Genomic DNA, 18,555 nt, shown 5'->3' with positions numbered 1-18,555 from the left:
CGCAAGCTCGCAGAGGGGGTTAGGGGCAGGCTGAGACTGGAGAGGCCAATTCACTGATGGACACCCCTGAAAATACAAGCCCCGGGGAGACACCTAGCGGAGGGGGCAGTTGCAGGGAAGGTCTCAATCCCGGTGAGGCACAAGAGGGGAGATGACTGCAGTGATGCTTAGGTAGTGCATCGCCCGCGGTTGGAGCCCCCTGAGAGTTGACCCACCCTGCAGCGACACATGCACCTCCTCGGTTCATAACGTGGGGCAACTTGTAAACTCAAAAGGGTGGAGGACCACAGAACGCGATGGACGAATCCAAAGAGCATAACAATATTGCGGTAGTGCACAGCCCACGGTTGGAGACCTTGAGAGAAGATCTGACGCGCAGTGACCACATACACCCGCCCAGTTCAGAGCATGCGGCAACCTGCACAGCGCAAGATGGTGGAAGGACTACGGAACACAAAAGACTAATCTACAGGACATAACCCCAAATCATCATCGTAATAACCAATCCGTAAGTTAGAAGCAACTGTTGACTTAGGCTGATTCTGAGAGCCGAGAAGCCATAAAGTGGCCAAGGAGGAGGTAGTACGGCTGTGAATGCGTGAAGGGGTGTGCAACACTTGCATTGAACAAATCCAGGGCAATAGTGTGATGCTTTCAGTGCTCACTACATTTAATGACTGGTGGCAGTGGTTTAATTTTCCTACCATTGTGCGTTTTTACCGCAGGCTGAATCCTCAGCTGCAGTATTGCAACCGTTGTCAAAATGACCCCCCATCTTCTTTTTTCGCGATTTCTTACTTGTGAGGTCTTTCGTGGGTTTTACTCTGTGCGCCAAAACAGGTTTGACCCTTTTGTTCATTTTGCATTTGGCAGGCATCAGTGCTGAAATCCGCCTCCGGCTCTGATGTGTCTGGCAAAGCAGGAAGCGAGGGAGGTACCCAAAACTCCTTATCCTTAGTCTCTTTGGTTACCTGAATGCACGCAGTGCTGATTGGCTGGCTGGCTGTCCTTGGAGGACAGCCATCCTGCTGTGTGAGTGATAGCTAGGCTGTGCATGAACAGGAGAAACCTGGATAAAAGGCAAGGTCATTTGAACAGAAGGCAGAGTCAATCACTGGAAGAAACAACCTACGAATGAACTTGGAAGAGAAGCTTGCTGTACACTCCTGGACTGTTGAACTGCCCGGTGAAGCCCTGCTGCAGTACTGAAGCTCCAGCTTTGTATCGACTAGAGAAGACCGGAACGGACGACTTCTTCCCTTGGGCTGGTGCGACCAGCTGACCCCAAGACTAACTTTGCTGGAACCCCTCTCCCTGCTGGCTGTACTTCCTTGCTGCTGCTGGAACCAAGTGCCAGGGGTCAGGAACACCAGAAACGAGCGCATCTTCTTTAACCCGGACCCGAGCTCCAGGAAGTTCCTGAAGACACTCCGAAAGCAGGATGACCCAAGCCTGAGCCACCTCAACAGAGTGCTGGACCACAGAAGCAAGGGGAACCCATAGGGTTTCCAAGAACCGCGGTGGTGCAATTTGCTGGTAGCTGAAACCGCGAAGTGCTGCTGATTTGGTAAGAGCCCATTGTCGCCTTTGAATTGCAGTGCAAGAGTCCTCCAGATGTCCTCCCTCTTGTCCCCACGACTGAGGCCCAGGAACCCAGGAACTGCAGGACTGCAACCTAAACAGAAGCCAGCTGGATTCTCTTCTTCCAACCTAAGGTACTGTCTTGACTGAAGGGGTACTTACCTCTGTTGTCTGTAACTTGCTTGTTCTCACTGGAGACTTGCAGCTGCTGCCTTTTGCAGAGTTGCTTGCAGCTTTGCCTTTCACAAGCCTAACAGCTTGTGGCCCAACAGTGATTCTTTTTCTACAAACTCTTTAAATAACATTGTGCAAGACTTTTGTGCTATCGTAAGAAGTGCCTCAGCTCCCTAGACATTGTTTCAATTGATTTTGGCTGTCCTGGCTCCCTGCAGACTCTTCTGACCCATTGACTTTGGTTTTAACTGTCCCTCATAGGTGGTGCATAAGTTTAACTTGTATTGCTGGAAAAGGTCTAACCTAGACTTCATTGTAAACATTGCAAAGTATTCACCTATTCTGAGAACCTGTTAACCTTTTTCCTTCCCTAACCTTTTCCACAACCTCAGTATTGCATTTAAGGGTCAAAAGTGATATATCAATGTCCACGGTATGTGGGGTGTTGGCGGGGAGGGTGGTGAGGGGATGGGTGGGGGTATATATATATATATATATATATGTGTGTGTGTCTACCTGATTAACATAAATCTGAGGAAATGTTGTGAAGTCTATTTTTACTGTTGCATATTGCCCTTTCTAAAGCCAACCGTTAAATAAATAATTATTTTACTAGAAAACCTTGTCTGGCTGCTCAGTCACTCTGCCACCTTGTGTAGTACAGACCTATACCAATAGGTGGGTTACCTGTTACCAAGAGGGCAAGGCTGGTGTAGTCTCCCACCTGGTTACTACATACAATCTTGCCTAAAAAGAGGCAGTATGGAGGTACTGCTGTGAAGGGACGAGAAAAGGGGATACCAATGCAAAATTTTAATTAATTCACTTCCAATAACTTCATCAATTTTACTAGACACCAACCCAGCTCAAAGGGTTTTTCCCCAGATAATTCAAGTAGTTGTGTAAAATGCGATATCGCTTCGGCTGACTTTATGCACGTGGCATAGGAATGCCCTACCACACGGATGGCCTGGGCACGAGTATTTGAGACAATCAGTGGAATAACGGGGGTAGGCATAGAACCAAACCCATTGATGGCGTTAATGGGGTACACCAAATTGATCCCCAAAAGCATGCAGAATCTAACAGGATTGATCCTGATACTAGCCAAAAGGCAGGTGGTGATGCAGTGGGGTGGAAAGCAAAACCTCAGGGTGGAAAAATGGAGGGCTGATATTTTGTATTGCAATGACATGGAAATGGGATATGGCTCCCTAACCCACACCCAACCTGGTGTTAAAGACACTTGGGGCCCCTACATACAATACCTGATCGGGAGTAGTTAAGACCCAGGCGATGATCCAACATAACCCATGAAGGACCGACGGGACAAAGGGGATAGGGGGGGTGGAATAAAAACTTGGTGGCACTACCCGCAAGACACAGATGAACCCAGTATAGACCAGATACTGCAAAAAGGAAAAACATAAACTGGACTTCACAGTGTGACCATGACACTCGAGATAAGAGTGTATATTCTCGACTGAGAAGTAATGTACCTAGGAGTTCGGGGGGAGGGGGGTTGTGGGATATGGTCATTGTTGTGTTTAAAAATGCCAATAAAGACATTCAAAAAAAATATTTAATTCAAAAGCAAAACCTGCAGTGTCCTCTTCCTCAACCAGGATTCTGCTCTGAAGTCAACTTGACTCTGAAGTGGGGATGCATGCCCTTTATACACCAATGCATTGCGTGAGAGATGTTCTTCCTTTTCCAAGGCGTGGGAAAACATTGCAGAGGAGCCTTTTGTGCTTAAAATTATCAGGAAGGGATTTTCTCTGGATGTTATGCCCCATCATCTCCAGCCCCATCAATACAAAAGCCTAGCATTTGGCTTAAATGCATGTCCCAGAATTTTCAAGAATATGTTGTCTGTCGTGGGACCTCAATTTCGTCTTCAAAAGATTCACAAATACCCCTACCTGGACAATTGGTTGATTATTTCTTCCTTAGTAGAGTGAAACCTTTGTAGCCTCCTGATCCTGTGCAACAGCCTTCACTACTTGGATTTTTCAATCAATATGAAGAAGTATTGCTGCTTCCTGTCTCAGAGGGTTCAGTTTATTGGAGTGGTTCTAGATACCTCTCAGCTAATGTCCTGTCTGCCTCTGGGCAGAATTTGGCCTTGAAGCAGACGGTTCATTACTTCATCTCCAGAAATCAAACTGCATGGTGGTTCCAGAGGCTTCTGAGCTTTATTGCTTCATGCATTCTGATGATGCCCCTGGTCAGGCTCTGGATGAGGCCCTTGCAGATACAGGAGCTATTCAGTTGGAACCAACTATCAGATCCTCAGTCCATCCTCAGTTCAGAGGTATCGCCTTGTGATAATGCTAGAAGACAATCCCCTCATAGGGTCTTTTTCTGCTCCGTTCTGAGCAAATATCACAGACACTCTTCACCAGATCCACAGAGTGTTGTGGTCTATTGGCAGGCAGCTCCACATAAATATTTTGGAACTAAAGGCCTTCTTTCTGTATTTGAAAGCATTGCTTCCTTTGCTCCAGTGGTACAGGGGTTCAAGTGTTTACTGACAACGCAACAGCAATGCTTTAAAAAAAAAAAATCAGTGTGGGGCTAAATCTTCTGTTGCTGGCCTCCTAACCTGCCAACCTTGAGAGTTGTCTCCTCAACCACGTTCACCCTGTTGTATCCCACCTAAAGCGAGAAAATAACTTGAAAGTGGAAGCTGTGAGCGGACTCATTCATGCCCCACACAAATGAGAGATGAACAGGTCTGTCATCATTCCAATCTTTCAGGAATGGGGCTTCCCAATGGTGCACTTGCTTACGATGGAGAACAACTGCCTGTGTCAGGCGTGTTTAATGGCAGGGGGTGGCTCTCCATTCCCTGGTGGTGTTTTCAGTCTAGATTGGTCATGGAAGTCCCACTAGTCATATATTGCATAACTTTATGGGAGCTCACGACTGCAGTCTGATTCTAGTGGCTACTTTTCATTTAATTGCATTCTCCCACAGATTCCTCATCTTGATGGACATCCTCCAGCACCAGCTGCTCTCTGAAAATCTCGACTGGGAGCATAGTGCAGCTCCATGCCACCCCTCCAACTCTCATGTGCCTCGACTCCAGTACTCCTCGACTCTGGTCATGACATCTACAATGCTACTTAGAGCATGCACTACGCCCACTACCTCAGTTCCTTTTTCCACAACCTCCGCACACAGTTCGGAACGCAATCTAATAATTTTTTCTTGCACCACTATGTTGGGCCCCAAGCCTTAGGGTTTCAAACGCTGCTGGGATGGCCACTCCAAAATGTCCATCGATGACTCACTAACATTTGTGTGGGGCGGATGCATGACAGCACAGCTCATGTCAGTCGACCTGAACACCCTAAGACGGTGCTCTGTGAAGTTGGGGATGGGAAGACCCAGATCAAAGTCATCGGCCTGATCGCCCACTAAATCTTTCGAAGCTGACGCAGGAGGGCCACTATAGAGAAAAAGAGCAATAGGGAGGGCCATTGATACAAAAAGACAGGTCTCGCTCTCGTAGTGAGTCTCATCCCTCCTCTTCCCACAAGAAGAAACACAAGCATAGGGGGGATGACAGTGACTCATCCGCAGAGAGGAGTTAGTCTTACCCTAGAATGGGTCATCAAGGGAGGAGTTCAAGCAGCAAATGCTTGATTTATTTGCGAAGGCTGTGACCGATGCGGTTTCGGCCTTCACATTCCCCCTATTTTCCCCTTACAGATTTAATCACCTGGTGCGCCCGGGATACCGAGCGCTGACGCTGACTATGCGCCGTTAGAGGTCTGATCTCCCTGCGCATCCTGCGCTTGTTATCTCAGATATCTCGGAGAATTCCTGCAAACGCAACACAAAGAAGATCAGGAGAAGGACTCTTTGCAATTCCCCATTTACCTCTTCCGGGTACATTGTGCAGTAATCCTAAAAGGTGGGATATCCAATTTTTTCCCCTATTCGCCTTTTCATGTCACCTCTGTCTGTACAAACTGCATTGAAACTGCATTTTTTCAATGGACAAATAACTCAATAGTCATTTCAAACATAGGCTCTAAACTTTCTTCAATGCTAAACAAAACTCTTTTCCTTCATCCATCTGTGACAAAAGCATATTCTTAAATACTAGCCGATAGACTTGTTTAAGTGGGCAAGTCAAATATCAAGGCGCCTCGTGGTGGGGGAATGTGTAACCAGATACTAGAACTATTTTCAAATTGTTTGTTCACACCATTAGAACATCTCTACTAGATTATACATTTTTGTTTTGTAAATTTGAACTCAAATGCATCCATGTTTTAATTTGCAGGAAAATGCAGATGCCCTTGCCCAAGCAGTAAGTGTGGCTGTCTATCACCTTGCAGGTGGAGTAGGAGAAGAACCTGCCCCACTATGATGAAGTAATCGCATATGAAGACGGACATTGTTTGACATTTGTTAATAGACCGCATTATTATTGATTGATATTTTTTCTACAAATGTTTACATATACTGTTCTTGTGACAATCTAACACGATAATGAGATTTCCTTGGTAACTTATTTTTAAGTGCATGTCTAGCCAAACTGATCCTTGAAAATATCTTGAATGACTGATCCAACCGGGAATATTTTCTTTACTTTTTTAGCTGGGTTGTTTGGGTCCATTTTCATACTGCAACATGTCTGTGAATTTCCTAATCAGTGCAATAAACAAAACATAGACATTTAAATCGAACCTTTGAAAGGTGTTTTTTTATTTAACCTAAATCTCTGATGCTAGTTGTACTTGTAATTTCCTTTTGTGGTGTTTTAGTTGATAATGACATTTTATACCATTATTCCTATGGTGATGTAAACATAGGCCTAATGTAGCATGTATCCTCATCAATGTATATGCACATTCTTTACAGCTATCCCTTTACAAACATGGAGAAATTATCTTCTGTCTGGTTCTGTGCACAGTGGTCTGTGGCATGAATGACGAGATCTGGGCATGCTTACCCAGAAGAATTCGCAGGCACTGCCCCTGGTCTGCAAGAAGGCTTTTGTTTGCACCACAGATGTTTTGAATGAGGTGTGTGTGTATGAGGGAGCTCGACATACATGGTCAAGAGACACAAACTGGTGCAAAGATATGGGACTGAAAACATTGATGTGGCAAGGCGCTCAATGAATCCCACAACAACCAATAAATATATGCACCAAGCAATTGGGGTCCCCAGTCTAGGGGTGATCCCTGCAGCTTCTGCTCAGAACTTATTTGTTCCCTGTGTTTGCTGCTCCCCTGAGGCAATCTCTATCTAAACTATACTCTTGGGGGCAGGGACATCCCCTGGAAGTCTTCAAAAAGGTCTCTAGCCTGCCCTTTCTCAATCTACATGTTTTGCCATGCAGCGTTGTTGTCAGAGGGGTCATTTGCTCACAGAATGTCTCCTATCCTGGAGGAGTCTCAGTTCAAATATGGTTTGGGAAGTGTTTCTGCGTCTCCCCTATTCCCATGTATTTGTTGACCACAGTTCCCCTGTGGTCCATCTGAGGTTCGTGGGGTGGGAGTTTAGTGTTCCTTTCAGCTTATGAAGGGGCAAGGTCAGTCCTTTCCTCCTGCTTCAAGCGGGTCTTGTCCATTAGACCCAGCTACATTGTGGTACTGGCGGTTCCATTTTACTTTTGCTTTGCACTACATCTCAGGATTCATGATCAATGGCAGGTTTCTCAGGAGTCATGTCATGCTACTCTTGGTAGTCTCTGCAAGAATAGAAAAATATACCTGACCAGGACAGAGTTTGATGTGCACTGGTTCAGCAAGAAGAGCACCAATTGGCATAGATGGCTCCAGTCATTCCAGGGACCCCTCACCTCCCATTCTCCCTTGACAGGGGCGCATACCCCAGACCCTTTCACATTGATTGATCCATGTTTTTCACCAAGTGGAGTTTTTCTGTAAAAACATGGCGTATGTCATGAAAAAATAGAAAATTGTGTTTTTCATGCTGACCTGCATTAGGCGAGGGAGGTGTAAAAGAAATAGCCTCAGTGCCCTTGACACCTGTATGCATGTCGGGGGTGAGACCACCGCTCTGAAATCTAGATCACAAGAGAAAAGAGTGCTGTGGCAACTTTGGAGAAAGTAATCCCAGAGAGTAGGAAGAGGTTCCGGGAGTAGTGGGGTGTCCATCCACAGTCATGAGTGCATCTTATGTTTGTGAGAATAAAGCCAGGGGTCTATGGCAGGGAGGAGACTAGACCCCAATATTAGGCATACAGACATCAGTCTGTCTCCTTGCCACCATGAGGGAGATCTAGTTACCATACTCCAGCCTCCACAGGTGAACATGCTTAGTGTTTCCGCATGTTCCAAAGACCGACGGGCAGGGCCTTCCATACATTGAGGATAAGAAGCAGATGACTAGAACCTATTGCATCAAGGAGATGCAGATAAATAGAGCCTACAAAGCTCGCAGCCGGCAAGTGCGTGAGCCCTTTAAAACCCCTCTGGGAAGGAATCCCAAGTGGAGTATCTTGACGTACCAAAGGTCCCTCTTTTGAGCCAGAGAAGACGTTGCCATATTATTCTGCAACTGCTAAACTAGTGGAGAAGACATCCTGTCATTTTGGTGTTTCGAAGCTTTATTTTGCCATTTACTTTGAGCATTTTGACTTATTTGGCCCACAATTCTAAATCGCTCCAATAAAGAGTTTAATACTTGTTTGATTTTTCTTTTTTTAACGACCAGTCTTCATGATCGGAAACTTTAGAAGCTGGCACAAAGGCATTTTCTGCAACAATAATAAGCATTCATAGGATGGAAAAGAAGAGGAGTGGGGGATCTAATGGGAAGGATACTTCTCATGTTCTGGAGTAACCAGAGACTTATCAACATGGGCGATATGTAATGATTAGCGGACACCACTGAGAGTTAAAGTGTATGATCTGTTAACAAACCTTATTCAAGCCAAGGCATTTTATTTCAAGGATGCAGTGCCAACAATTATTCGTTTTGAACAAGGGCAATGTATTGTAGCAACAGCACTGAGGTGTCCCCGGGTGAGTCCAGGGTCCAGCGGAGTCTGACAGCAAGTGCTGAGCCAATGCTTCATTCGCACTGAAGTATGGAGGGAGCCAGTCTGGCTTCCCTCTCCCATTAGATAAGTAGTGCTGTGTTCAGGGGTTAAGTGCGTGCTGACAGAAGCAGGTGGACTCTTGCAAAGGTAAGGGCTGAGCATGAAATTGACCTCTAGGAGCAGTCGGGATTAGTGGGGATTGCAGGCGACGCAGATATCTGGAGGGAAGAGGATCAAGTGCAATAGGTTTTCTTAAAAATAAACCGCTTCCAGTCCTTTACTGTGTCTTAGCTGTCAGTATTTTATTTCTGCTGGCTGAACTACAGAAGTACATGAGCCACGGACATATAAGCACTGCAGCAGTAACCACACTCATCTTTTAGGGAGGTGAGTAATAATTGGCATGCACAGGAGTGCCTATAGGGTTTTGCAGGAAAGATGCAAGTCTCTCTCTTAGACTCAAGTGTTGTGCCCCTTATCACTGTAATGTATACTTGGCTATCTCAGAACCAGAATAGGGATCAGTTCGACACCAGTTGTTTGATCGGGGTGTATTATGTGTAATGTAATCTGATAGAGGTGGTGGTTTTTGTAACACGGGTTGACAGAATAGAGTTGTACAGGTCTTGAATGGTGCTGAGAAGCCATGTCCTCCAAGGTTGGAGGTTGCTCCATTTGGAAGTTAATGGTTAATTAAATCACCTAAATGTATCTGACTGACTTTCAGTCTAATTCTTATTGTTATGTTACTGTGATTTATACCGTGCACTGCTGCCTTTTTCATCGCCTCCAGGCACGCTGGTGGATCTAACAAGGGAAGCAGAACTGGGAGGGCTTAGTGGGTTTGAGAGGGAAAGCGCTAGATGTGCTGTTGGTAGCTTCAGTTTGGAAAAAACGATCACTGTGTGCTGGGTTTGTTTTTAGTTGATAAGGGCTGGGTGATGGTTGTTGTATGAGTGTGGGTGGGATGATTTGTGTGTAATTATTCTCTATGGTGAGTTGTGTTTAGTTGTGTGTTGCTGAGTGTGTGCATTTTGTGGTGGTTGTAGGTTTCTGCTGTGGTAGAAGTATGTGTTTTGTTTGATGTTTGACACTATTAAAACCCAGTGGTCTCTGTGCATAGAGGGTAGTGGGGATGGTGATACTATGGCAGTTTCCTTGCTGATTTCTGCAAAGTTGTCTGGAAAGGAGTCCTATCTCTATCTTTGCCGCCTGTGTTGCTTATTGGCTTATATGGTGATGGATTTGGGCTTTTACTGCCTGGTGCCATCACACCTCGGATTTACCATGCCCAGCATAAACAGTAATAGAATTAGTGGACTGCTTCCCCCTAAATGCCCGAGTGCACATAAATGATGGGGTCGGTAAGAAGCCTATTTGAGAACTCTACAAGGGGTTTCGAAGGAGAACTGCCTGTGAATGTTGGTGTTTTTACTTGGCCTTCAAGAAAGCCTGCATTATTTAAGTGCAGCATGTTAGGCAGAATCCTGTGTAGATCCCTTAGGGAGCACTACAGACGATAGGGACTAAAGGTATGAGCAACAAATCCCCTTTGGTATCAGTCCGCACCACAAAGATTTAGTTGGTAGCTGTGGCTGAGAAGTCAGACTTATCTCAAGAGGGAGATGAGCAGTATTCAGGGTTTTACACAATACTTAATTATTTTTTTTATTTTTATTGTGCAATAGCCAACATTTGACTTCAAACAGTTCACAGAACCCATATCAGTAAAATCTTTTCTACCAGAGAAATTAATTAATCAATAGATCCAAATTTCACAAAAGAAAAATGCCCCACATAAAGAGAAAAAAAAACAGTCCAATTATACAAAGTCCAATTAAGGATCCTCCACTGCAAATTTGACCAGGATAACACTAGTTATAAGAGCCTGATCCATACGTAACAGAGAATGGATCACCGATTAGATTGATTTCTCTCAAGGCTCTAACAAGTTCTATGGAGAGAGTAGATTCATGGCAGGAGGATAATCTCCCCCAAAAAGCAACAGAATAAAGCCAGGTTAACTGATGGACGAACCTGCTAAATCTTCTGACCCTCATATTCCAGGTACCCTGACAGTTAGATAGTAGATGTTTTAAAGCCTGGAAAACCTTCATACAACACTTATAACAATATGGATCAATTTTCCCTTCTCCATCTCTAGAGGCCAAAATCTCTTGAGTAGGAAGTAGATTTTGATTAAATCTAAGAAGAGATAGTCCAAAACACAAGTCAGGCATTTTTTTTAGATAGGCAGGAACCAAGGAGAGAGGCTCATCACCCACAGAAAACGATGCAGATCTTTTCGTCCTCTTCATACTGTCAATCGTATCAATCCAGTCTTTGTTTCATATTTTGTTTTACTCTATCTGGATTTTGGAGCAGTAGGGTCGAATCGCAGTCCGCTCTTTCTAAGATTTCCAGGCATCTTTGATTGAACTTAGCCAGCAATAGATTTTCACCATGATTCAGCTCCCCTGCAATATCCTCAAAAAGTGAATTCTTGGGAGCATCTAATGTTGATCTATATAGAGTCAGCCACTTCCATTGAAGCCATGATCTAAGAGACAGCAAGCCCAATTCATAGCGAAGAGAGACTATTGGAACACAGTCCGGCAGTCCCAATGTACGCTTCTATAAATTGGCTTACAAGGAATCCCACTCGAGGTCCATTGCTAAGATGTTATAGTCAAGACCAAAGAGAAGAATCGGAATTACTTTCCCTATATAGAATTTCACCAAAGGGAGAATAGAAAATTTGCAAAACTGGGATTTGATTTTTTTAATTTGTGCTCACAATTTTACAACTTTTAACTCCAACAAGCGCACTAAGTTGCCTTTCGTTGGGAAGGAGCTAATCGAGGCTCCCAAGTATGTCAACTCCGAGACTACCTCAATTGGACGTTCATCCAGGGTCCAGGCATATTGCTTAATTATCTTTTTCAGATGTTTAAATCTCATTATCTTCGACTTGGCAGGTTTAATAATGAGATTATTATTTTGGGCATAATTTTCTAAGGCAAACAAGAGGCGCTGGAGCCCTACTTGGGAATGATCAAGGACTACAACATCATCCGCATATGCCAACCAATTAATTTTTGTTTTTCCTAATATCAGAGATATTAGACCTATTCCCTTCCTCGCCTCACCCAAATCTGCCATAAACAAGATGACCACAAGGGGAGCTAGGAGACAGCCTTGACGGACCCCTCTCTTTACACCAATCGGATTTGTGAAGAGGCCTGATCTTCCAAGCCTCACCTGCATGGAATTATTGTGATGTAATTCTCTCAATATTGACGAGAGTAGGAGGCAAACCCCATTCATCTAATTGTTTCCAAAGAAGATCTCTGTCTATCGTATCAAAAGCTTGGGAGAGATCTAACCAAGACCCAAACAGGGGTGGGCCCCCTCCTTGGAAAGACAGGAAGGTCAGGGCGCTCAGAACCAGCCCATTTAAGGAAATGGATAAACCCTTCCTGAAACCCGATTGCTCTCTTGGGATGACACACATTTTTTTTGCTCATGATTCCAATTCCCCTAAGATGAGCCCTGTAAAAATGTTGCTGTCTGCATCTAAAAGGGAAATTGGTCAATAATTGACAGCTAGCAATCTATCCCCCTTTTTATATATTGGTATCACTAGGGAGTTTTTCCATGAGTCCGGGAAGCTTTTCTGATGGATTATATTATCAAAATGTTTCTTTAGGATCTCAACCCATAGAGAGGGGTCCTTTTTAAGGTTTGAATTACTCAACCCATTCGGTCCCCCTGCTCTGGAAGTTGAGGATTTCCTTATCAATATTTCCAGATCCATAGCTGTAAAGTCCAGGGACCACTTAATCAATTTGTTCCTCTCCCCGATTATAAAATTAGGTGAGTCATAAAGACTGGCAAAATGCTCAGGCCAGGCTTGTTCTTGATGAACCACATCCATTTTTTGATTCCTGTTTACCTCACATCCCCCTACCATTGTCCAAACATTTCTTGTATTTCCCCTCGAGAGAGAGCAGATAACATTCTCTCTCCATCTTGTTGCCATATAAGGTATTTATGAGCCCTACAATACTAGTATACAAGGAAACGCTGACCAAATCTTTGTATTAAAAAGAATATATATATTTATTACACACTTCTAGTTCAACACATTAATCACAGTTATTAAAGCAAGTTAAAACCAAGAAAGGTATACACAACCCCCTAGTTAAATTGTAGACAAGTTTGAGCAAGAGTGAAAACTGAGCAAAATGACACAGCAAAAACCAAACACAAATGACACTCTAGCAATTTCTCACAGGGGAGGGAAAACACAAGTTATACAGGAATATCTTCTTACACACCCTAGCTACACTTCCCATCAGTTTGTGAACAAGTTTAGTCAAGGTAGTACTTTAGTATGCATAATACTTAAATGAAAACCAAGTAAAATGGCACTTCACAAGTTTTAAAAATGGGAAGAAAGAGGTGGTTATAAGAAGTAGGTGCACCAGCACAGTTCTAGTTGAGAAGCAATCTAGAGAAGGCAGTTCTAACAAATTTAGCCAGAGTCAATGGGCCTGTGCCAGAGTCAGTGGTACAGGGCAAAGGGCCCAGGAGCAAAAGTCAAGTCTTTGGTTAACGATTCGAAAAAGTGGATGCAGAAGGTGAAAGACAATGTTAGAGGATAGGGGCGGCCAACCCAACAGGTAGGTAAAGGATTTAAAACACCTTTAGCACTACCACGCGAAAAGAGCGGCCTGGCAGAACAATGTACCTTGAAATGTAGAAGAGGCTCCTGTGGTGGCGGTTGTTCCTGGCAGTTCCGGCAGTTCAGGTGATCCAGCAGAGGAAGAGGGACTCTCATTGTGGAGGAAGGTTCGAGTTACTGCACTGCCCAGGGATGAAACCAGCCGCGGTGCTGCCCAACAAATAAAAAGGTACGCTCCTTTAAATCGCGGTCCAGGTGGACGGGTGCCTGATGATCCGGTCTCCGAGTACAGGGTACTGGCGATTCGACGAAGGCAGGTTCGGGAAGGCGATTGGCAAACTGGTTGGCCCCACCAGCTCAAGGGAAGAAGGCTCTTGCAGATGAAGATCTTCTCTCGTCGTGTGGAGAAAAGTGGTGAGACGCTGCAGCAGGGCTTCACCGGTGGTTCAGTTGTTGCAGATGTCTTTGGCTTCTCTCCTCTTTGGTTTCTTAGTTCCAGTGGCGACGTCTTGCTCTTCCAGTCCTCGGGACCCTGCTTTTATGCAAAAATATCCCCATTCATACAGCCTAGCTGTCACTCACACAGTGGAGTGGTCATCCTGGCGGGAGACCCGGCAGCCTATCGGGGAAGAGTGCAACATGGGTTGCTGAGGCAACCCTGTCCAGGGGTCCTACTCCCCCCTCCCACACAATGGATCCACCCCAGACTCAGTGGCGCCGAAAGGAGGGCTTCTTGGTGGAAGCCCGCCAAAAGGACGAACAAAGGATCCCCGGCCTGGGTTAGGAGTTTAGAGAAAGATACGAGAAAGAATTTATATCAAGGTTCTGGCAAATAAAACCTACCGGAGTAAAGTTAATATAAAAATAAACCGGCGGTATGTTAGAGGCTGTCAGTAAATGTGGTAGCCTCGTACAATGGGAAAATCCCATAGGGAAATATTTGTGGTCGAATATTTTTGGTAGTAACCACTGCCACCAGCCAGAAACTTTTGAGAGAGGGACTGTACAGTACCCTCTCGAAAATTAACATAAGGGGAAAACTATTAACCCTTGCCAGTACCTCCATATTAAGATGGGTTGTACTGGTTTTGTTCATAAAGATTGACTAGCAAAGTCAATGGGGACTTTACATGCCCTGGGAGACACTAGTCAGTCCCGGGGTATGGAGTCTATGTTTGGGGGTCACTACGACACCCCTGTGTCACTGCACGGAGGGTGCTGTGTAACACATGTGGGTAAAGATGGCTCCTATGGGGGTGAGATAAACCCATAGACATTAAACACAAAAAATTGCCTAGAACACACATAGCAAATATGCCTAAGAGTGGGAAAAAGAGTCACACTCTTAGCAGGAGAGAAGAACAAACCCTTCAAATCCAAATTAGCCATAGAATTAGAATTCTCCCTAACACAGCATGGGCAGACACAAGGGGTAGAATATATTCGGCTGGTGAAAATGCTGGGGAAATTAATAACATAAAATTTGGAAGATTCGGAACACAACACAGAAATACGTTTCAGCATTATAGGTACTCGGGGAAGTTGGACCAAAGGGAGCTGAAGACGGGGCCACAGTAGCAAAGATGTTGAGGGCTGGCGCTATTCTGAAAACAAATAGCATTTTATTTTAGATCTGTCCTACTGGGTAAGAGAATAATTCCGTTTAACAAAACGGAAAAAAGGTCAAATCCGTGTGGGTTAAGAACGGTAAAAGTCAAAGGAGCATAGCGCACTAGACAGGGTTACAGACAAAAATATTCCGAGACCTGTAGATATTTACAAGAATGGAGCTTCATGATAAAAGGGAACAGATAGCATATATTCACAGTAGATGGGACATTTGACATGATTAAACATGCTCATGTATGATGCACTTTGAAAGGCAAGGACAAGAAGATAAAACCAGCCGAGTGGGGAATCTTCTTGAATTGGTTTACGAAAGGGTCAAAGCGGATAAGTAGAGTCTGCTTGGAGGATCCATATGTAAAACTAAGTAACACAATAGAAAAACATAGGAAACTAAGAAATGCGCAAAATAAAGGAGCAAGGTCTAGTTCATCTCCTCTGTAGTTCAATTACATCACCATACCCAAAGCTGGCAGACAAGGGCAAGGCTGCGGAGGAGGACAGAGAAGAGGAAGGGGAAAATGTAGATATTCTAGCAGCTTCAATTTTAACACATAATCGTAATGGCGCACGCCTATGCGTGTTGCACGCACCTGCAGAACAAGCACAATTCCATAGCTCTCTGCAAGTGCAGCTGCGGAATGTAGTGAATACAGGCATGATGCCTCAGACTATCGCTGAAGGCCCTGCCAGGCAAACAAATAGTGTTTTCACCACTATAAATGTATCTCATATCATGACATGTGCAATCTATGGTGCAGCAAACATGCAATTATAAGCCCCACTGAAACTGTTACCAGAAGCAGGTGCAAATGTGCTTGTAGTGAGTTTATGGTACATGTCCAATGGACGCCTGGGTGGGGTTTGGAGGAATGGTTCTAAAGAGATGCTGAATGGTAGGGAAGAACCAGAAAAATGTTAAGGAGATGAGCACAGTAATCGAGTGTTATAATCGTTCTTGCAAAACAAAAGTGGTGTGACCTAGCGGTTCGGGCTGGACTGCCCCTTTTTGTGGTGAGACCAAACCTGATTTGCAAATGGTCTTTCCCGTTCTGTAATGGGTTGGCAGGCTGAAACATGGTCGGGACTGTTGACCAGAGCTGCGCCTGTGGTTATGATTTGTTCAAAACCTTCCAGCCATCATCTTTTGGTTTTGCTTTAGTCACCTTGAGTGGGACGGGTATGCCCAGATGTGGGTCCCAAACCTGATGGGCCGAGAGAACCAAGCTACTCCTCACTGATGACACCCAACAAGGCCGAAACATGTCTGGGGATGCTTGTGGTTCGTGCAGAAGGGATGTGACCTAGTGGTTCGGGCTGGACTGCCCTTTTTGGGGTGATAGCAAGCCCGATTTGTATTGTGCCTTTCCCGTTCTGTAATGGCGTGGCAGGCTATAAAATGATAGTCTGGAGGGGTTGCCCAGAGCAGTGCCCCTGGTTATGATTTTTTCAAATGTTGACTCAAGCGGTTAGCCTGCCAAGGACATGGTAACTGGAGTTGATTTGGAACAAGAGAGATGCTTTGGTACATAAAATAAGAATTGTGTGTCCAAGAAAGACAGATTGCGGAAGTTGTAAGCAGTGAAAAGAGTATGCTGCTGGTGACCTTAACTGCTTGGAGAGTATTTTTGTGCATCTCTCAGGTATAAAAAAGCCAACAGAAATTGCACAGAATATGTACAGTCTCAGGAGGATAGCTCAGGGGCAACGTGGTCGCCTTGGAAACAAAACGTGCTCGCCTTGGAAACAAGCTGACACGGAGCAACACAGGTTCAATCCCCCGGGTCCACGCTTAGAAACCTCAGGTTATTTATAACATGCTCAATACCCAATCATATCATACGTATTGGGTTGCAAACAAAGTTTGCATTGCAGTAGATCCTACTAGTCCTCTTCTAATCCCCTACTAAGGAAACAACAGTATCCATTAAAACTGGAGGAGCTAACTGGCATTTCTGTAGTAATAAAGCCCTTACTGGAACTGGGAATAATCGTCCTGACGTAAATACTTAATAGCCGTAAACACAGTGGTTTTACCCACATTTCCAATAGTACCTAATCCAGCTACCATATTGTCATATATTCCCCATCAGCTACATGTTTCACAGTAGTGGAGTTTTGTCCTGCATTCTTTTCAATTATTAGGGTATTTATTGTGCGCGGACCTAGTGTCTGGAAGCAACAAAACGCTTTACAAGGCATATGGGGAAGTGCACAGTGAGGGAACTGGAGAAACAAGGGAGATGGAAGCTAACAATGAGGGAGAGGGAGGGCAGGCAATTTGGCAGCAAGAGATCTACAAGCAAACTGGGGGGGAAACCGGGTGGTTTAGATCACCCAGTGTCAGGTTCTGTGAGGAGTCTTTGTGGACCTAGGTGTTAGGGAGGAGCCATTCCTTGAAGGGGTGGTTCTTGAGACTCCCATCTTGATGAGGTTGTTTCAGAGTCTGGGGGTTTAGATCGAGCAGACTGGTCTTCTGGTTCTTTCCTTCCTGCACCCCCGGATTCGATCTCTGCACATGTCCTTATTTCTGGTGGTAGCTTGGGAACTTGAGGACAATGGCTTTGTAGATGGTGAAACATGATTTGAAGGTGATGTGTGCTTGCGGCGGTAGCCTCTGCAGTTCTATGTTGGTTGGTGATATGGTTGAATTTGCTGAGTCCTTTGAGTCATGGAAGCATGTAGGACACATTTAAGGGTTGTCGTTGGAAGGCCGTTCAGAAGGGCATTGCCACCATCCAAGTGGGAAAGGCCCAAGGCTTTGACAGCAGATCTGAAGTTGCTTGCTGGGATGAAGGGCTTTATTCTCCCCAGGTGAGACATTTGGTACTGAGCCATTTGTTTTCCTTGCTGTATGCTCCTTGAAGGAAAGGAGCCTGTTGATGTAGAGCCCAAGAGACTTGGAAGTTGGTAAAATGGGGTGTGAAGCCCTCGGGGTTCATGGCAGAGAGCCAGATCTAGATGTCAGAGAGTTCTGTGTTGGTCAGAAGTAGGAATTGAGGTTTTTTTTTGGGGGGGGGGGTTGAGCTTCAGTTAAGCACTGAACATCCAGGACTGTATCAAAATGAGTCTGTGGATGCCTTCGATGGAGGATAGCTTGAGGTAGAGCTGCAAGTCCTTGCGCGTATTAGTGGATGTGGATGTTGTTTGGAGTCAGTAGGTTTCTGACCAGCTGAAAGGTTAACGATCAAGAGGGGATGGATCCTTGTAGGGCTCAACAGGTGATTGGTAGAGTTGGTGATCTGGAGAAATCCATTCAGATGAATTGGTTGCAGATGGCAAGGTAGGATCCGAACCAGCTGTTGAAAGTCTCACTGATCCACATGCAGCGATGTAGAATATTGATGAGTGTTTTGGTGGTCTACTTTGGTGAAGGCTGCTGAGAGGCTGAGGAGAACTTGGTGGCAAGGATGGCCATTGTCAAGGTTGCCAGCAATCTCTGTAATATTAGCCGTTT

At 44.9% G+C, this 18,555-nt stretch overlaps 1 protein-coding gene across 1 annotated transcript in view; it reads left to right on the top strand.

The window, feature by feature from the left end:
- The window catches only part of PGM3 (phosphoglucomutase 3), a 518,766-nt gene extending 512,313 nt beyond the window's left edge, over positions 1-6,453 (top strand). The window contains exon 13 of the mRNA XM_069606327.1: positions 6,053-6,453. Within this exon, the coding sequence (XP_069462428.1) occupies positions 6,053-6,139 (87 nt within the window). The 3' untranslated portion in view covers positions 6,140-6,453. The remainder of the gene's footprint in view (positions 1-6,052) is intronic.
- Positions 6,454-18,555: the final 12,102 nt, after the last annotated feature.

Source organism: Ambystoma mexicanum, chromosome 4p, assembly GCF_040938575.1.
Source record: "Ambystoma mexicanum isolate Mex_15411 chromosome 4p, UKY_AmexF1_1, whole genome shotgun sequence".
In the NCBI taxonomy this organism is placed as follows: Eukaryota; Metazoa; Chordata; class Amphibia; order Caudata; family Ambystomatidae; genus Ambystoma; species Ambystoma mexicanum.
The sequence above is the reverse complement of the archived record's forward strand: the minus strand, read 5'-3'. Positions and strand labels throughout refer to the sequence as shown.